At 46.7% G+C, this 27,889-nt stretch overlaps 3 protein-coding genes across 4 annotated transcripts in view; 1 reads left to right on the forward strand and 2 right to left on the reverse strand.

Annotated features, from left to right (window-relative positions):
- Positions 1–5,948: 5,948 nt before the first annotated feature.
- Positions 5,949–20,266, reverse strand: Tmem127 (transmembrane protein 127). 2 transcript variants are annotated; one of them, XM_027421907.2, is made up of 4 exons: positions 20,113–20,266; positions 19,393–19,710; positions 11,060–11,224; positions 5,949–10,268 (listed from the first exon to the last, which is right to left on the reverse strand). In XM_027421907.2, exons 2-4 carry the CDS (start codon positions 19,634–19,636, stop codon positions 9,961–9,963), a joined length of 717 nt encoding a protein of 238 aa, XP_027277708.1. In that variant the 5' UTR covers positions 19,637–19,710; positions 20,113–20,266; the 3' UTR covers positions 5,949–9,960. The 2 variants fall into 2 exon arrangements, with proteins under 2 accessions (XP_027277708.1, XP_027277709.1); XM_027421908.2 differs by lacking the exon at positions 19,393–19,710 and having other exon boundaries at positions 20,113–20,258.
- A 158-nt stretch (positions 20,267–20,424) lies between these two features.
- Positions 20,425–26,353, forward strand: Ciao1 (cytosolic iron-sulfur assembly component 1). The gene is made up of 7 exons (XM_027421906.2): positions 20,425–20,712; positions 21,020–21,168; positions 21,457–21,568; positions 21,669–21,757; positions 21,952–22,153; positions 23,110–23,197; positions 24,274–26,353. The coding sequence occupies exons 1-7, from the start codon at positions 20,574–20,576 to the stop codon at positions 24,512–24,514; spliced, it is 1,020 nt and encodes a 339-aa protein (XP_027277707.1). The 5' UTR covers positions 20,425–20,573; the 3' UTR covers positions 24,515–26,353.
- Positions 26,354–26,906: 553 nt separating this feature from the next.
- Positions 26,907–27,889, reverse strand: part of Snrnp200 (small nuclear ribonucleoprotein U5 subunit 200) — a 30,096-nt gene continuing 29,113 nt past the window's right edge. Inside the window, exons 44-45 of the mRNA XM_027421905.1 lie at positions 27,452–27,544; positions 26,907–27,350 (exon numbers count right to left, since the gene is read on the reverse strand). Of these exons, the coding sequence (XP_027277706.1) occupies positions 27,207–27,350; positions 27,452–27,544 (237 nt within the window). The 3' untranslated portion in view covers positions 26,907–27,206. The remainder of the gene's footprint in view (positions 27,351–27,451; positions 27,545–27,889) is intronic.

Consider the following 27,889-nt stretch of genomic DNA (forward strand, 5'->3'; position numbering starts at 1 on the left):
CTCATTGGCCAAGGCAAGTGCTCGTCCGCCCTCGCTCCCAGCCGCTTGTTAGCAAGCTAGGTGGCGCGGCGCGATGGCCCGTCAAGGGCGCCCGGAGAGTGACCCTGGGACCCCGGTGCGGCAGCCATTGAGGGACGTGCCGTCCCGCCCCGCGGAGAGGCGCGGTCAGGTGTGGTGTTCCATTGTGCTGAGAGGCCCGCCCAGTTGACCTGTCTACAGTCCAGGGAGGGGCGGGTCTGTGCTGGGTGGAGGGCGGTACACGCCCTACGTGAACCGGGACTCCGCGCTGGCCTGGCGTCACCTGCCTGCCGCCGGAACCGTCCTCGGAGGACCTCCTCGTCGGGATTCTTCTAAACCTCCTGGATAGTTGCAGCTGGGACGCTGTTCGGGCCCCCGGCTCCGACAGAGAACCAGTGGCCCGTCCTTAGGGCCCAGGAACACCTTGCAGAGAAAGCCACAAGGGCAGGTGACCTGCTGTAGTCTGAAATTGCGCTAGACTTTGCCTTTCGGTCTCGGTTTGACCCGAAGAAGGCAACAAACAGGGTAGGAAGGTAAACAGGTTTCCCAAAACATACCTTGGCATGGGCAACCTAATGGTTTCTAAATGGAGTCTCTGGATAAATCACTGATCTAAAATGGGGCGTGGTGGCTCCTGGCTGTAATCCCAGCACTCTGGGGGCTGAGACAGAAGGAGCATTGCTTCGAGATCCAGGCCAGGCTGGGCAACAGTGTGTCACAAAAGTTAATAAGTCAATAAAAGTTCTGTACCCAATCTTAAGATGATGGTGATAGCTGTCCCCCAAGAAGCTTTACACAAAGTTGCCTCTGTGCCATCTTTTTAAACAAACCAACAAAATTTAAGAATCTTATTAGCCGGACAGTGGTGGCACACGCCTTTAATCCCACACTTGGTAGGCAGAGGCAGGCTGATCTTTTGTGAATTCGAGGCCACCCTGGTCTCCAGAGCGAGTTCCAGGACGGACAGCCTCCAAAGCAATACAGAAAAACCCTGTCTCAAAAAAACCAAAAAAGGGCTGGAGAGATAGATGGCTCAGAGGTTAAGAGCACCGACTGCTCTTCCAGAGGTCCTGAGTTCAATTCCCAGCAACCACATGGTGGCTCACAACCATACGTTATGAGATCTCTTCTGGTGTGCAGGTATACATGGAAGCAGAATGTTGTATACATAATAAAATCTTTAAAAAAAAAAACAGAAAAATAAAAGTCTTTTCAGTCAAACCAAAGGAATTAAAACCCTTTTATCTCCCCCCACCTTGGAAGACCTTTTTGGTTTTTCTAGACAGGGTTTCTCTGTGTAGCTCTTGTAGACCAGGCTAGCCTTACAACTCACAGAGATCCTCCTGCTTCTGCCTCCCGAGTGCTGGGATTAACGCCGTTCGCCGCCACCACCACCCTACTGACGCTAAACATTTCTAACAAGGAAAACCTGCTACGGCTCCCAAAGCAGTTTCTTCAAACAAGGAAATTTGGAGTGTGGGGGCACTTGCATATTTATGCTGTAGAGACTTGCCATTCTGTCTGTAGGCGGGCATGTTCCTGCAGTGCCAACTCAGGCTTTGTCATGAAGAACAAGTTTTAAAATGGCAGAGAAGTGTGGTGTGGTGGCTCCTGCCTGTAATCAATCCCAACACTCAGGACTGCTTCCAGTCCTAGGCCATCCTGGGCTGTGGTCTGAGACCCTGTTGCAAAAGACACAAAACAAAGCTGTTGGGGAGCACAGCCTAGCAGCAAAGAATTTAACAGACACAGTGCAAAGTTTATTCAGGTTGCCTAGGAGATGGACTGAGCACCTTTCTAGTAGTCTACTCTGCTGCCAGTAGGAGGCAGCAGCTTCTCCCTGCCTGTCAACAAGAAACTTCCTTGCACAGGATTTAGGTTTTCTTACACCCTCACCAATGTGTGCCATCTTAGATATTTGTACCAAAATATTTTTTCTCCAAAGGTTGAGCGGGGAGGATGTTTTCTGGTGAAAAGCCTCTCCTGCCCTATCTGGGCTGAATTTAGCTTAAAAATTGGTATTGTTTTGTCTTGAGAGGAAATTAAAGAGAAATTTGTAATAGAAAATAGTGGCCTCTTGAACAATGAGAAGGTTGGACTTTGCTGCTGTCTGCTTCCACTGATTGACAGAGGCTGTTTAGGTCTATGAAAGCCCCAACCTTTCCGTGGTTTGGGATTGCTATCTGCCTCATAAAGCAAAATAGAGGAATTGTCCTCTGGGAATACAAAATTATCTTCTCTGGAAAACCTCCCACATCATTGGCTTTGACATTTTCTAGGAATATTGGGGGGTCTTATGAGAAATGAGAGTTTTCCAGATGAGGTCAAAAGAATACAGCAACTGCAACTAGCAAATCCTGAATGTATTTACCTCCAGAACATGCATCTTCTATATGAGGATGAACCTTAGCTAAATGCCTACTTAAAATGCTTTCCACTATTAAGATTACAGCCATCAAGACCACATGCCCTTGCCGGGCATTGGTGGCACACGCCTTTAATCCCAGCACTCAGGAGGCAGAGGCAGGCAGATCTCTGTGAGTTCCAGGCCAGCCTGGTCTCCAGAGCAAGTGCCAGGATAGGCTCCAAAGCTACACAGAGAAACCCTGTCTCAAAAAACAAAAACAAACAAACAAACCAAAAAAACCCACATGCCCAAAACAGTAACAGATGAAAAACAAGTTTTAGGAGTTTCTGTTGTTGTTTGTTTTTGAGACAGGGTTTCTCCGTAGCTTTGGAGCCTGTGTCCAGGAACTAGCTCTTGTAGATCAGGATGGTCTCGAACTCACAGAGATCCACCTGCCTCTGCCTCACAAGTGCCAGGATTAAAAACCTAAAGAACAGGCTTTTAAAATTTCCAAACATTTTTTTTTCTAGCACCAAGGGCTTCACTGATACTCTATACTTTATCCCAGTAGTTCTAGAACTAAAGATTGGGGGAGCTTGAAAGTTAGCCGAGCAAGAGTACTTACTGCTCTTCCAGAGTTCAATTCTCACCATATTGGATGGCTCACAAACACTTGTAACTCCAGCCCCAGTAGATCTAATGCCATGTTATAGCTTCTGTGGCACTCATACATGTGGCATATTCTCATACAAATACAAATTTAAACAAAAAAATTAAAGATACATGTGGCATATGTACCTTTTGGTTTGGTTTTTTGAGACATGGTTCATCTATTTAACAGTCTTTGTTATCCTAGAACTCACTTTGTAGACCAGGCTGGCCTTGAACTCACAGAGATCCACCTGCCCCTGCCTCCCAAGTGCTAGGATTAAAGGCGTGCACTACCATGGCCTGGCTTTGTACCTCTTTCTTAATTGGGGGGGGTGGTATATTTTACCTTGAAAGGAATAGCTCAGGCCATCAAGATGACTTGGTAGGGCCCGGTGTGGTAGTGTACAGCTTTAGTCCCAGCACTCCAGAGGCAGATTTACCTAAGTTAGAAGCCAGCCTGGTTTACAAATCAAGTTCCAAGACAACTAGAGTTACACAGGAACCCTGTCTTGAAAAACAGAAACAAAAAAAGTGGCTTGGTGGATGAGGATGCCTCCTACCAAGCCTGATGACATGAGTTCAATGCCTAGAACCCATAAGGAGGAAGGAGAAAATTGACTCCTGAAAGTTATCTTCTAACCACAAGAGTGTGTGTGTGTGTGTGTGTGTGTGTGTGTGTGTGTGTGTGTGTGTGTGTGTGTGTGTGTGTCTCACTTGGTTTACTGTTTGCATGGTGAGAGGACAGTGATTCTGGTGGTAGGTCTTCTTCCATTTTTTGTTTTACATCCCTCTCTAAACCATTGCAATTAAGGCTTGAAACACATGATGCAGCCCTGTGATTTTGGGTTGTCAGGCTCCAATGAGATTGTCTAAGTTAAAGTACACTGTTGAGGATGCCTCAGGGGTCAGGAGCACTTGATGTTCTTGCAGAGGACCCAGGTTCAGTTCCCAGTACCCTTATCAGGCCACTCAAAACCTCCTGTAATTCTAGCTCCAGGGGCTCTGACTTCTGGCTTCTAAGGGCACCTGCACTCATATGGCATATACTTGCACACAGACACACACACACACAAATATATTTTAAAGTACATTGTAAATAGGATATAAGAAGTAATGACTGTCTTTAACCACCTCTCCCTCTTAAATAGAAAAAGAATGAGAAGACTAGAGGGATGGGTCAGCATTCAGTTTCTAGAACCCATGTGGCCACTCACAACTGCCATCCAGCCGGTCTTTCATCAAGCTTAGTCATGCTTCAAAACCTCAAGTCTCTTCTTCAGGAAGCCTTCCTTTTTTACTTAACTTTCATCTTGAGATAGCATCGCCCTATAGCCTGGGTTGGATTGGAAATCCCCATGTAACCTAGGCTGCTCTCAACCTTGTGGCAATTCTCCTGCCTTAGCCTCCTAAGTGCTGGGGTCACAGGGCTGAGGCACTACATTGGGTAGAGCTCTCCTTGACTGTCAAGTTTTGATCTCATTATAATGTTTTCTCTTTCCTGGCAGCTGGTCTAGAAAGTATTCAGGACAAGAACTGCATGGGTTAATAACTTTGTGGTACTTCGTATCAAACCCAGGACTTTGTCCAAACAAAGACAAGCCCTCTATCAACTATATCCTCCACAAAACACTTTTAAGTTCGTGTCTTTGTATCCTCCACAAAACACTTTGGGCCAAGCATGGTGGTACAAGCCATTAATCCCAGCACTGGGAAGGCATAGGTGGGTGGATCTTGGTGAGCTTGAAGTCAGTCTGATCTAGATATCGAGTTCTAGCCAGAGTTTAATAGTAAATCCTGTTGACAAAATACATAAATACACAAATCAATGTAGAGAATGTAGCTCTATTGGTGGAGTGCTTGCTTAGAGCACAAAGCCCTGGTTCTTTGTACCGAATAAAGCTGAGTGTTCAGCCTATGATCCCAACACTCAGAAATGGAGGCAGGATAATCAGGAATTTAAGGTCATCCCTTCTCTTTAGCCAGTTGGAAGCCTGCATGGGCTACATGAAATGCTCTCAAAAACAATAATAAACGGCCAGGAGGTGGTGGCACACACATTTAGTTCCAGCACCCAGGAGAATCTCTGTGAGTTTGAGACCAGCCTGGTCTATAGAGCAAGTTCCAAGACAGGTAGGGCTGTAACAGAGAAACCCTGTCACAAAAAAAACAATAATAATAAGCCAGGCGTTGGTAGCGCATGCCTTTAATCCCAGCACTCAGGAGGCAGAGGCAGGTGAAATCTGTGAATTCGAGACCAGCTTGGTCTACAAAAGCTAGTTCCAGGACAGCCTCCAAAGCCACAGAGAAACCCTGTCTCAAAAAACCAAAAAAAAAAAAAAAAAAAAATAATAATAATAATAATAATAATAATAATTAAACAGAAAAAAAGTATGATTTCCCCCCACTACCACCAAAAAAAGATGTGGATGGTGCCCATGCCTTTAATCTCAGCATTCAGGAGCTAGAGGCAGGTGGAACTCTTGAGCTTGAGGCCAAACTGGTCTACAGAGCTAGTGAATATCCAGGGAAACACTGAGAAATCCTGTCTCAAAACACCAAAAACCAAACAAAAAAGAAAAGTCTGACCTTTTGGCCTAATGAATTTACAACTTGGGCCTATCAACCAAAAAGAAATACATATGTATACATATGCAAATTTTCTTTGACCTCCTGTTAGACTCTAAGGGGACACAAAAGCCCACCCTGAAGATTTTACAAAAGAAAACCCCAACACAAATAGTCAAGGTAGAGATACCATTTTCAAGAAGGTGGTAGAACAGGCAAGCATAGAACAGGGGTACATGGTCCACCTCACCACAGTGTGTTCTCTTAGGGGGCCAGCAGCCATCTTCAAGGTACAGTTAGGACAAGGTAGGTTCAAACAGGCCCTGCACTCTGAAAGACCCATGTAAAAAGTGGACTGGAAACTGCCTCTTTGAAAGTTCTTTTATTCTCTAACTCCTCAGACACATGGTTGGCAGAAGACCTCTATCTCCCCTTCAACATCTTTGGAAAAGGCCCCTCACCAGACCTGGGTTTTCCTCCTTGGCAGAATGGACAGGCCGGTCCACCATGAATCTCTCCTGAGGAAAGAGCTCTCTACCCCAGTACTTAAGTCAAGCATTTCCCCCACAATTCATAGGTGAGGAACTGACATCTTAAATGTCAAACCACTGCTCCTAAGAGTCTGTGCCTTGGGGCTGGAGAGATGGCTCAGTAGTTAGGAGCACTGGGTGCTCTTCTGGAGGATCCAGGTTCAATTCCCAGTACTCACATGGTAGCTCACAACTGTAACTCCAGTTCTCCAGTATCCAACAGTCTCACACAAATATACATGCATGTAAAACACCAATGCACATAAAATAAAAATATTTTTTAAAAAAGGGTTCCTGCCTCACTTCAGAAAGACCCATCCAAAATGGAGTCATCTTCTGTGCCTGACCCCCATCACAATGGCACTCCCACAGAAAGGCACAGGAAGACTGCAGACCATTTGAAAACAAAGGCTATAAAGTTTATTAGTTCTTTTCTGTCTCCCCACAGAAACTTGTATTCCATACTGTCATGGCCCAGGGCATGGGCACCTCTAAGAAAACCAGCTGTGGATTCTGAGGTTATCTGGAGAGAACTGCCCTTCCCTCAGGTGTATACAAACAGCCACTTTGTGTTTCCCAAGGCCTCTCCTCGCTGTCCTTCACACAACACAGCCTCTCTTCTGAAGCCCTTTTGAGCAACAAGGCCAATCCCAACTTCCGATGCATTCTGACAGGGATGGAGTTACTGGGCTCTCTCCCCCTTTTATCAGGCCTGAGGGTCCTCCATACAATGTCCACCTGTCCCAATTCCCACACTGTCTGGTGCTTTTCTTAATGCCACAACCCCACACACCACTAGCAGTCCACAAACTGGATGCCCTGTGGCTTCCCACTGCTAACATCAGATGGGCTTTCACCATCTCACTTGGCACCACAGCCTCGCCACCACACCACTCCCTCAGAGGGAATGGCCCCTCCCCAAATGCTCTTTCACACCAACCCAGCTCTTTCTGCTCCTTCCAGAAAGCTGTTGATTATTCTGGTTAGAACCAGTCTCCCGTCTCCAGCATAGGACTTTCCCAAGGTGTCAAGGAGACTACTTATTTCACTGTTTCCCTTGAGCTAAGGAAATACAATCCTTGGAGACAAGGTCCTGCCAGACATCCTGTTTCTTTCATGGGGCTCAAGTGTTTTGTGCATAATCTAATTGACCCTTCATAGAAATGTCTTAACAGACACAGAATGAGAAGATTATCACTTTTCAGGAAAGACATGCATCCTGCTAGAAATGGACTACTTCCCAAAGAGAGCCTTAAATGCTTTCACCAAATATATACTTGGGGCCCAGAGTTGGGTTGAGAATGAATGAACTAAGAATGTGGGCAGCCATCAAGGTTTCACCCATCAACTGCCTAGAAGAGCAACTCTGCAGGCCTTGCTCCCAGAACCATTTGTATTCTCAGGCTTTTCCCAGTAAGTACCACTAGAGATCTGAAAACAGCTCTTCTGCAGCTCATCAGGACATGCAGAGAGGGGCAGGTCAAGGTTTGTAGTCAGTATTTTGGGCAGAGCCACCTACTGTTTCTAGCTGTGGGCTTTGGGAACATCCTCTGTGAAAGATGTCAGGAGTGAGAGGCTCCCAAGTATCAAAAGGTCATGTGTGATTCAGGGGCATGCCAAGTCCCTCCTAACTTTGCCATCGCAAGCTTCATCGCTGAATGTCTCCTGCTTCTCTGGGAGGAAGAAAACAAACATCTGGAAAATTATGACAAAAATTACAGGCAGCCACTGGCATTTGTGTTCTCATTTGTAGTTTCTGGTTTTTGTTTTGTCTTTTAATTTTTTTCCTAGAAAAGAAAAACAGAACCAGAGGAATTTATATGACAAACTATCAGTGTCAGAATGACAGGGATAGAGAAAGAAAGGCCAGAGGAATGGAAATCTAATAAAAAGTGGGTTCCAAATCACAAGGAACTATCCACAGGGTCAAGTCCTCATTCACTTTGGCATGCATGTTTGGTGCCTGGTCTTCTGGCCTGCTCCCTCAGATGCAATGTTAGAGAGAGCTGGCCACACACTTCAAAAACCTGCCAATGATAAGCTCAGGACTTCACAGAAAGGTAGTCTTAATTAGCTCCTTGACTTTGTGCTCAGGCATCACCTGGCAGCTTTTCTTGCCTCAGAGTAGGGTCTGGAAGAATGGGAGAGTCATACTGGGGCACACTTTGGCATCACAGCAGGGAACTCCAAGCAGATGCTTTCTTATGGGCACACTTGGTCTTCATCTGCACAGGCATTTATCCACATATTCCCCACTCTTTCTGGCCAAAGAATGGGGAGGTGACAGTCTTCTTGTAGTCACAGTTCAGTGACTGTATTCAGTCTGCATTCTTGCTCAAAATGTCTGTCATCTTAAGGGTGAGAGGAGATTGAAATCCATCTCCCTTTCATCAAGCATTAGACCCTCACTCCAAAGAAGCTCACAAATGAACAAGAACAGCTTGCCTATCTGGATCCAAGCTGCAGGCCTTTCAAATCCCATCCACCTTATGCCCCAGGTCTCCAGGTAAAACAACAAAATAAACAATAAACAATAAAACTGGACCCAAGGCAAACAGAATAATTAGAGTAACAGCCTAGTAGCACACCGCAAGACCAGCATACATTCCAGAAGGGAAGAGGAGCATGCAACAAGCTGTAGCCCCAAGTCACAGGCTAGGGCACACATTGACTCTGAAGGCTACAGCCAGGCCTGCACATCTCACAAGAGTCCTGACACCAACCTGATGGGCCTCTGGGTGGAATACTTTGTGGAGAGTGGAGGGTCCTGCCCTGCTTGGCCCCTGTGCCTGAACTGAGGCCAGGTTACATCTCAGTGCCACAGTTCTGAGGAGCACCACGCTGGCCAGCCAGCCAGGCCATAGTTCTCAGCCCCGCGGGGGCCATGTGGCCCTGTTCCACAGAAAGGCCCCAGGGAGCAACAGCTGCCTGGAAGAAGGAGCCAGGACAGAAAGCCTGCATTCTGTTGGAGAGACTGGAAGGAGTGACTATAGGCTTGGAGGGAGCTATGGTCCAAAATATTGCAGAGCCATAAGGGATGGGCTCCATTTCTGAACAACAACAACCATATCCCTGTTTTTAGAAAGAGAGCATGGCTGCTATTGCTTGGTTTTGTTTTTTTCCTTTTAAAACCACTCACATTAAAAGGTGAAGGGACTGGAACACTCAGTCCCCTTCACTGGGGTCCTCGATAGGATCAGTCTCTTGCCTGGTTCTGTTTCCTTGCCTGGCTCCAACCACAAGAAGCCAGAACAGGGCAGGAGAGCAGCTGTTCTGCTCCCCAACAGCAATGCCTTCTCTCCAGAAAACCAGAACACACTTGAGGAGTGGCCCAGAGACTAAAGTGCAGAGAATCCACAAAGTGGACAGCTGGGCCTGGGGCACTCTAGAAGGAATGAGAGAGTCAGCCCAGATAGAGAAGTGGTACAAATGCTGGGCCTGGCAAAGTGAATCTACGTGGCACAGTCCCCTTCCCTTTGTGCCCTGTTGGCACCTCTCTCAGGGACTGTCCACTACCAGCAGCAACCCAAGGAAAGTCCCAGTTCCAAAGACATGGCCCACAGAGGGAGGAAACTTATCTGACCATCCATGGTTGGAAGGAGCTAGTGAATAGGAAAGGAGCAGAGGATTCTAGGAGGGGAAAGAGTGCATTATATAAAATCAGAGTCCCAGCTATGCGGAGCAGGGACAAACGGACAACCCTAAAGGCAGAGTGTCACCTGGGGGAAGTTTGGTGAAGATGGTCAGGGTCCTACCGGTGAGACCTGCTGGGGGAAGTGGCTCTTCTGGGTGTAAGAGGAGCTGTGGCACTGGGGGAAGGGCTGCTGAGGAAGAGAGCCCCAGCTGGCGTTAGGGCGTGTAGGCAGGGGGTGGCTGGAACTGGTTGATGACTTCATACTCTGCTGGGTAGGGGTCATTTTCTTCCATTTCGGATAGTAACTCCAGCGCTTGCTCTTCTTCTTCCGTTGGATAGTGGCGCAGGAGGTTGGCTGCAGTAGCCAGGATTGAAGCTCCACCAGCTCCTGCCACCAGGTAGAAGCTAACAGCAAAGGTGACATAGACTTGGGAGCCATGGTACTTCTTATGCTGTTGCTGCTGGGCCAGGATGAGCTCAGAAGCCCAGTAGGAAAAGCCAATGACGGTAGCACACTGTAGGACTGGGAGACAGGGACAGCACAGAATGGGGATCAGCAGTCAGGATGCTTAAGGAATCAATCATAGCCTCTCACCCAGTTCTCAGAGGACTTGCCCAGCCCAAGGCTCTAAGGACTTTCTTGGAGATGAGATTCTTGGTTTGGGCTGAGAACAGTTATTTAACCACCCTGACTAGACAGGGTCTACCTTAAGAATTACTGTTCAGTGGTAAGGAGCGTGTCTAACATGCACAAGGCACTGAATTCAATCCTTAGTACCACCCCATCCCCCTCCCACCACAAAAAAGTCTGGAAAAGAAGAGAAAGAATTTATAATTAGATAATAAGGCTCCTGAATGCTGCTGGGTACTGAGAAGGAACAGGTAAGATCATGCAGTTTTAGAAACCGAGTTGAACTGAAGTCAGTCACTATCAAAAGCCACACACAAGCCCAGGCCTGGATGAGGAAAGTGGCTACATACAGGCAGAGAAAGCAGACCTGGCAGGGAGATAGACTTAGGGGGAAAAACTGACCATACACACAAGTCCAGACAACCAACTCCTTTCATGCTTACACTAAGCCCTGAGTTTCTGTGAACTTCAATTGTCATTTTTATAGAGCCACGAGACTCCTGTGGAATGCTAACATTCCCTCTACTCCTAGGTAAATTATTCACAAATGACAGAAGTCAACACTAAGGCACCTCATGCCTGAAAAGCTAGAGCTTATCACACAGCTCTCTACAGAGAAACTATCCCTTGTACCACTATGCCCAGGGCAGGTCCTCTCCCACACAAGTAGACCCTGGCCTTACCAGTGAGGATATGAGCAAAGGCATAGCGACGAGTAATCTTCAGAGCTGGATGCTTGGGCCCAAAGACATCCAAAAGGAATGCAGACAGACTACACAGGATGCCCAGGAAGCAGAAGGCAGCAATGACCCTCAGGAGCAGCACTGTCTGGGGGTTCATGCAGTAATCTGTGGAGAGAGAATGGAAGCTTCATGTCAAGAAACACCCTGAGGTAGGCAGTGTGATCTTGGTTTCCCTCCTGCCTAGTATCCGGGAGCCAGAAGCCCTAGAGGACACTGTATGAGCTCCTACCACCAGCTGCTCTGTAGCGGCAAGGAACTTCCATGCTGCAAACTGAAGTCACCTGTACACCTCAAGTCCTTTTTCCAACAAGACTAATCTAGGGTGACTATGTTTCTTCTATATGTCTTTTTGAGACAGGGTCTCATGGATCTCGGGCTGACCTCAAACTTGCTAAGCAGGGGTGGAGAATGATCTCAAATTTGTGATTTCCTGCCCCCACCTTGGAGGGCTACAATTACAGGCATGCACCACCACATAATAATATGACAATAATTTTATGACACAAACCAGGGCTTCCTGTATGCTAGGTACTCTACAAACCAAGTGCCATGCCAGTGTCTGCCCACACCCCCTTCTTCCTTTCACTTTGCTTCTGAGACAAGAGTCTCAATGTATAGCCCAGGCTGGCTTCAAATCATGATCCTTCTGCCTCAGCCTCCTGAGTATTGGAATTACAAGTGTGTGCCACCAGACCTAGCTTCAAATCATTTTTCAAGATCTTGACAATTAATTAAGCTGGCATGTTAAGCTATTTTGGTAAAGGATACTTTGGGCCAACAAGGAAAGGTCATTGACTTCTGAGCTGAAACAGCCAGAGAGACCAAGGCCAGAGGTCAACTGATGCCCATTCTCTACTTATTAATTCATCCCTTCTGTTTTCATTCTAAAACAGGAGACACTGAGCTAAGTGAAGTAAGTTAAGTCAAACAGAGAAGGCCAAATATTGTGATTCTGTTCATGAGATGCCAAGAAGCCAGAATCACTGACACAGAGGAGTAAGATGGTAGCTGCCAGGAGCTGGAAAAGGGGAGGGCAAGGTGTTAGTTGACTGTGAGTTTTAAGTTTGGGGTCATGAAAAAGTTCTGGAAATGGACAGTGGTGAAGACTAACAACGATGCAAATACGCCACTGAGCTGAACAGTGGTTCATCCTTGTAATTCCAGCACTTGGGAGGTGTTACCAGGAGGTTCAGGAGTTAAAGGCCAGTTTCTGCTACTTAGCAAACCTGAGGCCAGCCTGGGCTTCCTGAGACCCTGCCTCAATCACCACCCTCAACTGCACCCTCTACAAAAAAGGGAGAGAAGACTTCGATTAGGACTAGAGAGTTGAAATGCAAGCCAGCAGTGGAAAAGCTAAGAAGTTATACACTAGAAAGTTTAGAAACGAGAACATGTATGATACCAAAATAGAGGGTAAACCAAGGAAAAGAAGTGCTAAAACAGGAACAGCAACATTCAAGGAGTCCCTAGGGTGACAATCATGCACCAAAACAGGGCAGCTTGTATTCCTTGAAGTGTTTAAACACCTTCTTTTAAAAATTTCAATTAAACAGTACTGTCAATCTACTTTGATAGCTATGGAAACTGCAATGGCTTCCTGGAATAAAGGCTGATCAAAAGACGAGCAAAGGCAGGTCATATTGGTGCCCACCTTTAATCCCAGTACTCAGAGGCAGATCTCTCTGAGTTAGGGACTATTCTACATAGTGAGTCCCAGGTCAGCCAGGGATACATAGTGAGACCCTGCATAAAAAAAAAATGAATGAATAAATGAATGAATGAATGATTTAAAAAGGGCCCAGAAGTGGTGGATCACACCTTTAAACCCAGCACCCAGGAGGCAGAGGCAGAAGGATATCTGTGAGTTCGAGGCCAGCCTGGTCTACAGAACTAGTTCCAGAACAAGTAGGGCTACACAAAGAAACCCTGTCTTGAAAACAAAAACAAGAAAGAAAGAAACAAGTCTTCACTTCTTCTCCCTCCTCTTCCTCAGCTATTACCAAGTGCTTTCATTTAGGCCATAGGTCACTGAGTGATTTAGGAAAAACTGGATAGAGCTGGACAAAGGCTACAGGCTCCTTTCTTGATCTTTGTGAATCTTCAATTTCTAGCATACATCTCTATCTGCAATCATGTGCTGCTGCAATCATGTACCAGGCTCCTCAAGGGTCTGGGAGCACAGAAAATCCCCATACAAGTAGTCCAAGTCTCCAGTCCCCAAAACACCAATACTACATTCCATAAGAAGGTAAACAGATGGAGGAACGCCCAAGAAGCTAAGTGGCTCGACCCTCTGCCAACAAAAATGATTCAAATCAGCAGATGCTGGCCATCATGGAATCTTGAGCAGTGGGAGATGCCAAGCATTTTGTGACTGACATATGTACTCAGCCTCAGACTCAAAATTCTCCAGGTAGATGCTGGCTGAGCCCAGACAAGGCTCAGGTGCCTCCATCTGGCTGCCTTTAGAGTTATCTGTCATGATCTTAACTTCGGAGGCTTGGGTGATTACCTACTGCCATGGAGCCTGCCTATCCATGAGTTCTGCCAGAAGCTAGCATCTGTCCTCATTGCACCCAGAACTGCATCTTACAACAACAGGGATTCTGAAGGGGCCCAGGAAGAGAGGCTTGACCGAGAAAGGGCTGACTCCTGTCTCTGAATTGAACATTACTGAAAACTGAATCAGTTCTTTTTGGAGTTTGCATGGCATGTGGGAATGCTGGGACAGGATTCAAGTGTTCCAATGCCACCAAGAATGCCTGCCAGAGACAGGATGTTAAGGGCTGACATCATGGGCCACTCTGCAGTTCACCTGCGTTACTCTGTGCCGCCAGGCACTCTGTGTGAAGAAGGGAACACAAGAGACTTCAAATACACTGGTTTTTGTTTCTTCTGATGATGGTTTAATGTATTATCCTTGAAAACATGCACCTGCTATATCCATGCCTATGTGCTTTACATTTAAAAAAAATTTTTTTGAGACAGAGTTTCTGTGTAATAGCCCTGGCTGTCCAGCTGTCTTGGAACTCACTCTGTAGACCAGGCTGGCCTCGAACTCATGGAAATCCGATGCCTCTGCCTCCCAGGTCCTGGGATTAAAGGCATGAGCTATCACTGCCCGGCTTACTTTTATTTTAATAAACAAGATATGCACATGACAAAAAGATTCAAGAAAGAGGCCCACCTTCACCTGCATTTCTCTAGAGGCAGATATGGCTGAAGGTACAAGAGCCTGTACACACAAATGGGTCAAGTATTATCTTTGCCAAGCTTGACTGCCACCCTGGAAGTCATTACACAGTTCAGATGAGGAGTCAGAAGCTCCAGAAGATTAAGTGACCTCCTCTAGGTCACACAGTGACCCCCAGACACTGCAATGTGCTGCTTGGAAACCTAAGCATCCACTGGCAGCTTTTATTATTTTCTTGATGGAGATAATCAATCAAACTCTAAGGAGGTGTATTGAAAAGAAGGGTCAAATGAACTAGTATGAACGTTGTCCAAGACAGCAGCTGCTGAGCTCATGAAAACAGCAGCTGGAGGACTCAAATTCCACCAGCAGTAACAACAACAAAAAGGCAAGAAAGCCGTGGATCGTTGAGTGATGGGCAGTGTTCACACACGGGCTTAGGGTGAAACTGGCTTCATATGGTGCTTAAACCTCTGCAGCACTGAGGGCATCTGAGCACAATTCTGCTCATGAGTTAGTGCACCAGAAAAATATACCTGGTCAAATGCTAGGTCTACCACAGGCTACAGTCAATCTTCAAGTCCCTAGCTGGCCTGTTTTAAAGGCTCAAATGAAAGCAGCAACACCTGCCTCACCCACCACAGACAGGTGCTAAGAGGGAAAGCAGTCACCTATTCAACCAGACTGAATAGAGTGACTCTGGACAGAGGAAGAGCTCCTGACACCAAGTTCAAGCAGGTTTTGTTTCAACTGCCCTTCTCTACTTCAAAGTTATAGTGCTTAAGGCAGTGGTTCTCAACCTTCCTAATGTTACTGCCCTTAACACAGTTCCCCATGTTGTTGTGACTCCAACCATAAAATTATTCCACTAATACCTCATAAGTAATTTTGCTACTGTTATGAATTGAAATGTAAATATCTGTGGGTTTTTGTTTTTTTTCGAGACAGGGTTTCTCTGTGACTTTGGAGGCTGTTCTGGAACTCGCTCTAGGCTGGCCTCGAACTCGAGATCCGCCTGCCTCTGCCTCCTGAGTGCTGGGATTAAAGGCATGTGCCACCAATGCCCGGCTAAATATCTGTGTTTTCAATAAACTTAGGCAACACCTGTGAAAGGGTGGGTTGAAATCCACACGTTGAGAACTGCTGAAAGCCAAATGTGAGCTTCCCTTTGGGTGGTGCTAACATTCCCAGAGAGGGGTGGCAGGGCAGCAGTGTCTTACCATGAGGTAAGACAGGAAGAGCCCTGATCAAGAGCATCTCCTAGGGCCAGAAATTTGAAAGTCTCTGGCTTCCTTTCCTAAATATCAGTATGGCAGGGAGAGCAAACAATACTCCTCCTTCCCCCAGAAGTCTTTTAGAGATACTAAAGCTCCAAAGGCTAGGTAGGCTAGGAGTGACTTATTGTGGGAGAGAAAGGCCATGCGGGGCAGGGTCTTGACTTTATATTTGAGCCAGTGGTTTGCTACACTACATTCCAGGCAGACAGCATATCCTATCCTCCCCTCCAGTTGTATTCTGACCTTTTTATTTTGGTCAACACTGCTTGACTGTCCCTTCTAGTCATCAGGAAGAAGGCAGCTGCTATGTAATCAGATCCTAAGGAACTGACTTTGACCAAGGTCACTCATTGGTGAGTCACAGGGCTGGATTTGTTTTGAATGCTTTGGCTCTTCCTGTCTACCTGTCTGTGGTTGACCCTCTCTTGACCTATGTGGGCTGAAGGCAGAAAGGCTGAAGTGGTTTCAGACCAGCTTCCCGCTGTTCTTCCCTTCCTTCTTCCTCACTAGGGGTCCTGTGGGCTAGAGGAACTCCCACTGCCCCAGTCTCTCCAAACACCTTCTCCCCAGCTCTGCATCCTTCACTGTAACTCTTGGCCAAACCTGACACGGACCACCAACAGGGCTCACCAGTGTCCAGATGGGTTATCTTACAGTTGTCAATGGTGCCAGCCAAGCCTCCTGAGAACAGCCCCCAAGGGCCTGGTGATGGCATCAGTATCTGTCACTACCCATCAGGTGCACAGGCCCTCCATCCTTGGTCCTCCAGTGGCTGTTGTCAATCTTGAGTCACTTGACATCAAATCATTCTCCAAACTGCTCATTCTCCAAAACTTACTCATTCTCCAAAACTGCTTCCTGAAGCTGGTGGTGGGGCTGCCCTGCGCTAGACACACTAGAGAGGCAGAGAGGGCTTTCAGGGGGTTCTGTCCCAGACACTAAAAGTCTGTGCTTTTCTAAGTCTTCTCTGGATCTAAGCCCAGAGAAGCTATGTGAGAAGACTCAGAACAGAATCTGTTGAGCTGGCATTTGCTGAAGCCTTCACACATCTGGTCACACAGCAAGGGTGAGTGGCTCTGCCTCTGGTTCACCAAGTTGAGCCTGAAACCTGAGAGATAGTGTGGGCACCAAAAAGCACAGCTCTGGCTGGGCTTGACAAAAATACAACCAGAGAGGCTTCGGCTTCCCAAATCTCCCTTTTACTTTGCAAAGGGTCTTTTTTTTTGGTGTGTGCCTTGTTTTGTGTGTGCATTTCCTCACCCCTAATAAAGCTTTCTTTTACTGGTGAAAAACAAGAAACCAATCAAACAAACAAACAAAAACCCACTCCATCAGAATAGTAAAGGAAAACAAACTCAGAGGGCACTAAGGTTTGATGGTAATAAGAGTGTGGACTTCAGAGTCGCAACTTGTAACATCTATGTCTAATCTCCTACTCTCCTTGAGCTGGGGGCCTTTGTGAATAAGGATCAAATTAAGACAAATATGAAGTGTGCTTGGTACACAGGTTTGCTTCAGAGCTTTCTGGCCCACCTCATTCGTGTTACCTGCAGAGACCTAGCAGGGTGTTTCCCTCAGTAAGTATCTATAAGCACTCATATTTGCCCAGCACAGCTCTACTCCCTCCTGGAATTGGGCTATTCCAGGCTTCCAGGGTAGATCATCTGGCAGACCTAGAAATCAGCACAGTCACACAGGATTCCGTAAGTCTGAAGGTCCACGAGGTACCAGAAAACACAAATTGAGAGCAACAGAAACGAAGCAACGAGAGACCAGATTCCTTGCCTTCTGCAATGGCTCACAAGGCCCCAATGCCAATGTTTCTATTTATAGACTGCAGCTAAGTGATCCTGGCTTACAATGGCCAAGGAGACGAGCAGAGCTGGCAAACCACACATGGGCTAAGATACCTAAACACACAGCAAATGCAATGTATAGGTTAAGACATCATGTATGAAAAGGACAAAATTTGGTTTGAATGATTTATTAGAAAGGACAAATATGGCCAGGTGGTACGCCTTTAATCCCAGCACTTGGGAGGCAGAGGCAGGCAGATCTCAGTGAGTTCGAGGCCAGCCTGGTCTACAGAGTGAGTTCCAGGACAGCCAGGATACAAAGAAACCTTATCTCGGAAGAAAAAAAAAAGACAAATACTTCTGTGAACAAACAAAACCTTGAATCAAGAACTGATTTTTATTTTAACATGCCTTTGACAGGGACATATATAAGCCAAGGCAAGGTATCATGAGATCCTTTTTTACAACAGCCAAAGTAAAACAAGGGATAAACATAATTAAGGAGACAGCACCATTTTATTCTGGCATCAACAGATGGGAGGCAGTTATCAGTGATGCCACCCAGCAGGGTAAGCCTGGGGAGCTCGCTTCACTTTTTTTTTTTCCTGGATCTCTACACCATTTGAATGCTATGACCCCTCCACCCCAAGGATGACCTGTAAAGGACAATCATCATAAACTCTTTCCCAGTTTGTGTGACACTCAACTCCTGAAACAGAAATACCACGGGAACAAATGCAAAAGGCCTGAATGAAGACAAGTGCAAAGAAATGGGAAAGCATCCAGTTCAAACTCTACAGCCTTTCTGCCATCAGGTATATGCTAAGAAAAAGCTGCCTATCAGAAGCCCTCCATCCAGGGTATATATAACCTTGGTCTTAGAAGACAAACTCAGGAAGAGGGTGAAAAAAAAGTCTCAAACCAGAACCTCCACCCTGTCTTCTATAAAAATCATCCTAAAGCCTTAAATGTGCAAAGAGAAGCAAACTGTTAAAGAGAACTCACTAAGAAGGACAACACTAGGATAAGGCTTTTCGGCTTAGACCTACAGCAGTGTTTTTATTTCAATTCAGAGGGGGGACGCTGACCTTTTCACCAAATTCCAGGGCTTGAGCCCTTCATGAGATACACTGCACATATCTAACAGCAATGCACCAGAACTAAAGAGGGCAAAGAAGAAACATGAAAACCTCTGAGACTAGTTCCAAGGACTTGAGGGCAACAAGATGTGACCATTTGGGGCCCACTGACTGACCATTTTTAGATTAAAAATCAGGAAGTATAGTACTGCTTTCACACCGAACAGCTTTTCTCCTTACTCCTAGAATCAGAGGAGGAGCTATGAAACTCCTGAGACAGGCCCTCCACTAAGCTCTGGACTCCCATTTCATCCAACAAACAGAACAGGTATTTTCTTCTGCTGCTGGTCTCGGAAATCCACTGACAAATAAAAGCAACCATCTCAATCAGGCATACCTATAAGGGCACTGAGAGTCAAATTCCAACTGTTGAGTGTGGCAATGGAACTGACATATGATGACCTGGGATGCCAAGTACCTCTACTGTAAGTCCAATTATCATAGAATACTAATATATCTTTTACAACTAGTCATATTGACAGTTCTGTTTTCTCCATGAATCAAGCTACCCCCAAACAACTTTTCTGAATCTCAGGTCTGTTAGAAGTGGGTGGCTAATTGTGACACCTATCACCCCATTTCTTCTACCTATTAAAGTGCCCTTCCTCTGGCAGAAATCTAAAATAGCAACATTCTGAATTAACATGACGGTGAAGAATAGGTGCTTGGCTGAATAACATCAGAACTGATGAGGAGCTAGACCCCCCCCCCCAAACAGAGCCACCTGGTGGGCATGAACACCAAGTAAGAACGGGGCTGTTGCCTTCAACAAATGATTGTCTATGGTTATCTATGCTTCCTTCAGCCAGTCCCACGTTCGTTCTGCACCACCCCTCAAGCCGGGAGAGCAGGAGCTCAGCGCCCTCACCTTTCAGCAGATCCGGGTGCACGTAGCCCAGCACGTCCGAGACCCCCAGCTCCTGGCGGGAACAGGTGCCTCCGTGGATGTGCAACCAAGCGGGCTCCGCCAGAGCAGTACACAGCGCTGTGATGGACAGGGCGCCAGGCAGGGCCGAAGCCAGGCTCCGCTCGGGCTGCTTGGGCAGAGCGCTGCTTCCCGGGCTCCTCCGCCGGCGCCCTCCCGGCAGCCCTGCGCCTCCAGGGGCATACATGCCCGGGGCCGCCCGCTGTACCTCTGCGGTGGCTGCTGACGGCCGCCGACCTCAGCGGGGCGCGTAGAGCCTATCTGTACCCGGGTGAAGAGCAATGCAATGGGCGGCTGGCCCGGAGCTGTCAGAGCCCGCACCAGAGACTGCGGGGTGGGACCCAGAGCTAAGCACAGATCAAAGGACTGCGGGAATTCGGGGGGCGGGACCGAGGGCTCTGGATGAGGGGTACCGGACCAGGGAGGGGACAGGGGATTAGGTGGGCTGTGGACATGCCAGGATGAACAGGCGGAGATACTGGGGGGTCAGCTACTGGCGCGGGCGGTGGGGGGGGGGCGAAGGAGACTTAGACCCGGGTTATTGGACAGAGGGTTGCGGAGGGGCGGAGGATGCGGCTGGGCCGCCGGGATCCGAAACCCGCACTTTGAGGTGCGACCTAAACCACAGTGCCCCCCACCCCCACTTTAGTCCCTGCTCCTCACCGGTCAGCAGGCCTCAGAGCCGGGATGGCGCCGCTCCGCCCGCTCACGGGCTTCTCAGCTGCCCGGGCCAAGCGATCCCAGGCCCCAATCCCGCAACGCCCAGACGGACCCAGGCTGATGCACTTCCGGCTTCCTCCAACCCCACCCCACCACCGCCTCCTCCGGCTCACCGCTCTGCCCTCTGCACTCGTCACTGTGTGCGCGCGCGCACCAGCTGTTCTCGCGCGGGGCATCAGGGGACTGGTAGTTTGGAACAGTCCCGCGAGGCTTCCCGTTGTGGAGGGTGTCAGAGAGTGACTACAAGTCCCAGAAGGCCGCGCGGCCTCAGCAGCGGGCGCTTCAGTTCCCAGGGCGACCCCTCTGGCTGAAGCTGGACATCTGGCGACCGCGGGGTCCTAAGGTGGCCACCGCTTTCCGCACGTTGCTTTCAGCGTCCTCCTTCTCACCTTAAGGCCGCCGCCATGAAGGATTCGCTGGTGCTGCAGAGCCGTGTCTCGGCGCACCCGGACTCCCGCTGCTGGTTCCTGGCCTGGAACCCCACGGGGACCCTGCTGGCCTCGTGCGGCGGCGACCGTAAAATCCGCATCTGGGGCACCGAGGGTAAGGCCTGGCTTGGCTTTGTGACCCTGGTGCCGAGGAAGACGCTACTCTGGAAAAGGGGTTTGTCGGGGGAAGGAGTGTGCAAGCGTCAACAGACAGTCTGGGATTGTTGCGGGAACTGGGATATTTGCTGAGGAAAAAAAATGAAAAAAAAGTAGTCTGAAAAACAATTTGACGGTTTTAGGACCTCTTGCAGAGGAAGTCGTCGCTTGCATCGTTGTAATGGTGATTGAGTTTGTCCCACAGGGTTCCGCTTTCAGAATGGCATTGATGGTGCTCTAGATCCTAGCCTATTCTCTGCCTGTAGGTGACAACTGGATTTGCAAGTCTGTCCTTTCTGAAGGCCATCAGCGCACTGTTCGGAAAGTGGCCTGGTCCCCCTGTGGAAATTACCTGGCCTCTGCCAGCTTTGATGCTACCACTTGCATTTGGAAGAAGAACCAGGATGACTTTGAGGTATTCAGGCTGGATGGGAGCAGATTGTTACCTGTTTGCACCCCAGGACTGGGTTCACCCGAACCTTTACTTAATGTTTATGCCATAGAAATGGTAGCTGGGTATGCTAGTTCATGACACTAATCCCAGCATTTGGGACACTGAAACAAGAGGATTCCTACAAGTCCAAGGTCATCCTGGGCTGTAGAATGAGACCCTGTCTCAAACAACAAAATTGTGATCTTAGATGTTTTACTAGGGCCTAGGCCCCTTAACTGTTATTAATTCACAAACCTTTTCTATTTCCAGTGTGTAACCACTCTTGAGGGTCATGAAAATGAGGTCAAGTCAGTGGCTTGGGCACCATCTGGCAACCTCCTGGCTACCTGCAGCAGAGATAAGAGTGTGTGGGTCTGGGAAGGTGAGTCCAGGTGCCTTTAGGTACAATGGAAAACCAGCTCACTGACTTTCAGCTTTGTTCCTGACAGGCTCAGCTCTTTGGTTCTTTTTTTCTCCCACAGTTGATGAAGAAGATGAGTATGAATGTGTCAGTGTCCTCAACTCTCATACACAGGACGTTAAGCATGTGGTTTGGCACCCAACCCAGGAGGTAAGAGTCAGATGAGGCAGGGAAGAACCCTGATGTGGAGGCTTGTGCCCAGCCTTCGCATACTCTTCCAAATCACCCTCAACTTTTATAGGGATCTCTGGGACTGCCCTGTCCTGACAGGGTTTGATACTGGAACCACCGGTACCTCCTGGGCCATGCAGACAAGTGCTGGGTCTCCTTTCTTACTCTTTCAGCTTTTAGCTTCTGCCAGCTACGATGATACAGTGAAGCTGTACCAGGAAGAAGGGGATGACTGGGTCTGCTGTGCCACCCTTGAAGGTCATGAGTCCACTGTATGGAGCTTGGCCTTTGACCCCAGTGGCCAGCGTCTGGCATCTTGCAGTGATGACCGTACTGTGCGCATCTGGCGCCAGTACCTACCAGGCAATGAACAAGGTGAGGGTCCAGGAGTCAAAGAGACTCTGCCAAGATATATGGTCTACCAAGATACAGTCTGTCAAGAATCTCAGTGTAACAAGGAAGGTCTCCAGAGAATCACTGAAAGGACCAGGGGTAGCTTTGTAGAACAAGGCCTCCAACCAAATTTGAAAAGGATATGTAGAATTTTTTTTTTTTTTTTCCAGACAGGGTTTCTTTGTCACTTTGGAGCCTGTCCTGGAACTTGCTCTGTAGATCAGGCTAGCCTGGAACTCACAGAGATCCACCTGTCTCTGGTTCCCAAGCGCTGGGATTAAAGGTGTGTGCCACCCGCCGCCACCACCCAGCTAGGTTTGTAGAATTTTTAGCAGGAGAATGTAATGCAAGAATTCCAAGTTGAAAACCTAGCAATAGCCACCCCCTCCCCCTAAAAAAAGCTGCTGAGAAATGCTGGCATATACCCTTAATCCCAGTACTCAGGAGGCAGAAGCTGGGGGATCTCTGAGTACAAGGGCATCCTGGTCTACATAGTAAACTCCAGGACAGCCAGAGCTACACAATAAGACCCTGACTCAAAAAAAAAAAAAAAAACAGAAAGAAAAGAAAACACAGCAGCATGATTTGGCTGATGGTGGGAATGTCTAAACAGAATATGAAGAACAGGATCCCTTGAAGCAAGGCAGAGAATTAGAAGAGAGGAGTAAAATAGGTTGGGTTGGCTAGTGAGTGGCCTTAAAGGGCAGATTAACTCATTAGATACAGCCTGTAGTGGAGCAGGGATGCTTCCTTCTCAAAATTAATTCTTGGGTGGCAACCCAAGTGTGTAAGGCAGGTAAGGAGGGTGGGAACACAGCTGGGACAAGGACTCGTTGATTGGCAATGAGATGAGGAAAGGCACATTAGGATCTCCTTTGCAATAGTAGAAGTGCTCAGGACACAGAATGCCTTGGGCTTAAGAGAATTCTGTCGCACAGGGGTGGCTTGCAGTGGCTCTGACCCCAGCTGGAAATGTATCTGCACTTTGTCAGGCTTCCACACCAGGACCATTTACGACGTTGCTTGGTAAGACCTCAGTCCCATTCCAGCAGGGAGTTTAGAGATGGCATGACTGCGTTTGTTCAGATTAGGCCTGCCATTCTGGTTTATAACTGGCTGGTCTGCGGTTCTAGGGGCAGCAAGCTGACTGTGCCTAAGACTATTTCTGGGATAAGATCCGAGGCTTTCTTTCCCTCTCTGAGGAGTGGGGTGGGGTGGGGTGTGGGGAAGGTAAGGAGAGCAGGAAGAGGGGAGTGGGAACTGGATTGGTATGTAAAATGAGAAAAGATTGTTTTAAAATAAAATTTAAAAAAAGATTTAAAATAAAAAAAGGATAGCACCAATCCTTAGGATTTACATAGCATTGGACCATCCTGAGATGATCATTGAATATATGCGTTCGTAACTGAGAACTTTGTGGGTTAGTAACTGACTCTTATGAAGACTAGAAAAGCTGCTCCATTCTTAGAAGAGTAGAGGTTAGAGGCCACTCTGAACCTGAGTCTTGCCGTACACACTTTTAATCCCAGCCCTCAAGTCCATAGAGGCAGCGGATCTCTGTTCGAGGTCAGCCTGGTCTACAGAGCCAGTTCCAGGACAGCCAATGTACATAGAGAAACCCTGTCTCAAAAAATAAAAAATAAAAAATAAACATTTCAAACATTCATAGCTAGACAACTAGAATTTTTGATGTTTTGTTTTTTTTTTAACTTACTAAAATGAATAGGCAGTTGAACATTCCAGATTCAAGTTTTACACAGTGATGGGCAATGGGGGAATCTTCAATGCTTAAAGTAAGTTCCTGACTTTAAAAAGGACTAAATTATGGTAAAACTTGTTAATGTCAATGTTAAAAGGAAGCTAAGGATGCCGTGACATGGGCAACTGCTTATGCTAAGTGGGGAAAGTGTGATTTGTTTGGTCTCATCTGTAGCTGGGGCAACCAGGTGGGAACACCTGAGGACTAGGGCCTTGGTTGGTGTGATAGCTTAGGAAAGCTTTTCTGTGGACACTTAAGCAACTGAGGAACACTTCTCCCTAATTTGCTAGGTTGGAGAGGCAGGAATCATCTGCTTACCCACTAACATGTATGTTCCTCCCAGGTGTCAGCTGACAGGGGCCCTGGCTACAGCCTGTGGGGATGATGCCATCCGAGTATTTGAGGAGGATCCAGGCTCAGATCCACAGCAGCCTACCTTCTCTCTGACAGCTCATCTGCATCAGGCCCATTCCCAGGATGTCAACTGTGTGGCTTGGAATCCCAAGGAGCCAGGGCTCCTGGCTTCTTGTAGTGATGATGGGGAGGTGGCCTTCTGGGAGTATCACCAGACTGCAGGCCTCTGAGCTATAGCTTGACTTGGCCAAGACTTTACTAGTCACTGAGGGGTCATTTAGCTTTATGCCTTTCTGTTTGGTTGTGTAGAAGTCACAAGACCATTCACTGTTTCCCTTCCTTGATGGGAGGGAGCCATGGAACAGAAGTATGTTGTATTGCACATTTTGCTTGATTTAGAGCATGGTGTTACATATTTTGAGGGTAAATATAGTATTTATAATCATTATGTATGTATATAGGAGAATGTGTTTGAGAGAGTTCTGAAATTTTGAGCTTTATAGAAATAATCTGTGTCCCACTTCCTGTTTTATAAATAAGATCATAATTCTACTGTTGGAAATGGGTCCCTTCTTCCCAATTTCTAGAGAAGTCCTTGCATTTAAGACCTGCAAGCCAGTTGTGTTTTCCTAGCACCTAGCACTCAAAAAGCAAAGACAGGATGATTAGAAGCTCAGGGTTATCCTTGAAGCTAATCTAGGGTATATAAGACCCTCTTTCAAAAAACAGACATTCAAAGTTTGTTCAGTAAAAGAACACCTCTGCTCTTCCTTAGAAACCTTCACGTGCCTCTTGAGACATGCTGTGGTGGCAACTAATCCCCCCCCCCAAAAAAATAAGAAAATTAGTCTTTATCGAGGGGCAGAAAATATTAAGACAATAGCTTGTGGCCCTCTTTAAAAAAAAAAAAAAAAAAACCAGCAGCAGGTTGGGATTATACACCTATAATCCACCACTCAGGAGGCAGAGGCCAACCTGATCTACAAAATGAGTTCCAGCAGAGGCCATGTCTCAAAAAACAGAACAAATGAAAAAACAAGTAAAAGGCTCTGTGTGTGTGTGTGTGTGTGTGTGTGTGTGTGTGTTGCCAATCTGGTGTTTTTCAGGGCAAAGAATAATTAGATGTCTAATAAGCCTTCTAAAGAGTGGTGAGGGTCGTCTCCAAAGCTGGAGACTTCACCTAATTTTTTGATACTGTACAATTGTGACCTTAGATTTCTTGGAAGACAGCAGAAGCAGTATCAAAAGCAGCGGTAGGTAATGATAGACAAATCCATGGGAGTCTTAGGACCCTTGCAAGGTCAATACCGTAACATGATCAAGGACTGGCACCAGTTAAATGGCCATCAGTCTTCACTATCTTGTTTCCACAGTAGGAATGGAGACACTTCACTTAGAAAGATGACTAATTATTGTTACACATTGACCCTTGGCAACTTCTCATACTGACAAAAGAGAAAATTCCATCCAGCCCCTCTGCAATGAAGTAAGGTGATCCTAAGGAAAAGCCATTGGACTTTTGTTGCAAGCCATTCATGGAATACCATTTTTATCAGAAAATTAAGCATTTAGGCTTGGCTATTTAATTGTGTTTCTGAAAAATGAACACATTGAACCTTTCACTAATAGTGTTCGCTGGTAATGGTAAATGTTTAAAAGACAGAATTTCTGAAAACTTGTAACAAACCTTAGTGGTAATTAAATTAGCAAATGAGTAGTGAATTGTGTGGATATCTTGAGATCTGTGGAATTTCATGGGTCATTCTCCAAATGGGCAATGTACTGATGTTGCATCTCAAAGGAGAGCCACAATTATTTGAAAACTTCTCTTTTTCTCTGAAGTTAACATGCTTCAGTTCTACCACACAACAGATGAGCATAGAAGTGGCTGGCTTCTGTTAAAGTAGATGTAAAGTGATTGCAACACTGTACCATGTTACCCTTCTTCTAGAACTTATTTTTCCTAAAATATGTTAATGAAATTATTTTGAAATGGACTGCCTTAATTTTTAATATAACAAGTATCAATGACTTTAATAACCTAGATAATAAAAGCTTTCAAAAAAAGGGGGAAAGGGTCTTGAAACCATCATTTGAAAACTGCTGGCCCTGGAGCAAAGTAAATCACCTTTCAGTGTTTTGTTGTTGCTTTTGTTTTATTTTGTTTTGGTTTTTTGAGAGAGTTTCTCTGTGTAGCTCTGACTATCCTGGAATTAGCTCTGAAGACCAGGGTGGCCTCAAACTCATAGAGGTTCACCTGACTCTGCCTTCCAAGGGCTGGGACTAAAAGCGTGTGCCACCACTGCCCGGCCCCCTTCCTGGTACATGTTAACCACTCCTAGTGTGTTATCTCCTGGGAGGGAAGAATTTCAGAACAAAGATAATGAGAAGCCCTATCTGTTGGCCAAGATGGAGTCAGCTCAGGCTGTCATACCACTAACTTTGCTCAGCAACACCCAGAAAGGAGGCTGAGGTCATTCGAATGCCCAAAGAGTAGCTGTCTGCCACTGTTTTGTTCTTCAGTATAGGACAAGTTTGTCCTCCACATTCTCAGTAGGAAGATTCATTGCTAAAATGAGTTTTTCTGGTCAGAGCTTTTGGTTGAAGAAAACTTAGTATCTCTGTTAAGAACAGTTTTTCCAAATTATTTATTAGAATGTCTGACTCAGGAACTACAAAAAGAATGCCTTCCAGCTACTGTACACAGTTTATACTTGACATGACACTTGAAAATACTGGACCCAGAGCTTGAACTGCTTGATCCAAAGTGGGAAAGATACTAGATGTGGACTGGGAACAGCAGAAGCCTGAATGGTCAGACCTCAGGCTAACAGACCGGATCTCCAAAACCAGTTCCCCCTGAACTATCCACATTGCTGTTTCCAGGTTCGATGCCCCTACACATGAGAGAATGCCTCAGATTCAATCTGAATCACTGTCTGTCTCAGCTTCTTTCACATCCACACTGAATTTATACTCCTGGTCACATCCCATGTAAGCATCACTCATGAAGTACAAAGTATAGTTGTGGCCACCTGTGGCTGGGGCCACAAAGTCTAGCTTCACCTAAAGAGAACAGGCAGAAATCAGGTTAGTGGGAACCTGGGGGGAGGCAATCCACCTGTCAAACCCCAGGGATAGATGTGGGATTGAGTGCACACACTCACCTTGGCTTTCTGCTGCAGGGTCAGCCTTTTGATGGAGATGAGGCTGTTGGACTTGGCATCCCCAATCACAACCCACCAGCCCTCTTCACGTTTCTACAGGGACCAAAACCAAGGAAATTGAGAATAGAAAACTCAATGGCTACAAGCAACTGTAAGAACAGTTACTAACAGAGTAACAGAACTCAGATTAAAGCTCTCCACAGTTGCTTCCTGAAACACAGTTTAGTAGACTTTTTGAAACACAACTCTTGGTAGAGTTTCTAAGCAGTCTAAAGATTTCCCACAAAGGACTTAAGTCTTCAAATAAGTAGATAGACAAATTTTTTCAGTTCTACTTCATTTCCATAACTCAAGGCACCTTTTTTTATTTGTTTGTCATTGAATCTAAAATGAATTATTAGAGATTTAGCCTTGGAGCAATGAAGCTTAAGAAGCTTA

The sequence above is a fragment of the Cricetulus griseus genome, chromosome 6 (assembly GCF_003668045.3).
Source record: "Cricetulus griseus strain 17A/GY chromosome 6, alternate assembly CriGri-PICRH-1.0, whole genome shotgun sequence".
Lineage (NCBI taxonomy): Eukaryota > Metazoa > Chordata > Mammalia > Rodentia > Cricetidae > Cricetulus > Cricetulus griseus.

What these genes read in the sequence shown, in the direction of transcription:
- Tmem127 (XM_027421907.2), bottom strand. Translation starts at nt 19,636, where the DNA reads ATGTATGCCCCTGGAGGCGCAGGGCTGCCGGGAGGGCGCCGGCGGAGG. An exon ending in GCACCCGGATCTGCTGAAAG is followed by an intron (nt 11,225 to 19,392) that starts GTGAGGGCGCTG and finishes CTCTCTCCACAG; the next exon opens with ATTACTGCATGAACCCCCAG. An exon ending in CTTTGCTCATATCCTCACTG is followed by an intron (nt 10,269 to 11,059) that starts GTAAGGCCAGGG and finishes CCTGTCTCCCAG; the next exon opens with TCCTACAGTGTGCTACCGTC.
- Ciao1 (XM_027421906.2), top strand. Translation starts at nt 20,574, where the DNA reads ATGAAGGATTCGCTGGTGCTGCAGAGCCGTGTCTCGGCGCACCCGGAC. An exon ending in GAGTGTGTGGGTCTGGGAAG is followed by an intron (nt 21,569 to 21,668) that starts GTGAGTCCAGGT and finishes TTTCTCCCACAG; the next exon opens with TTGATGAAGAAGATGAGTAT. An exon ending in TTTGGCACCCAACCCAGGAG is followed by an intron (nt 21,758 to 21,951) that starts GTAAGAGTCAGA and finishes TTACTCTTTCAG; the next exon opens with CTTTTAGCTTCTGCCAGCTA.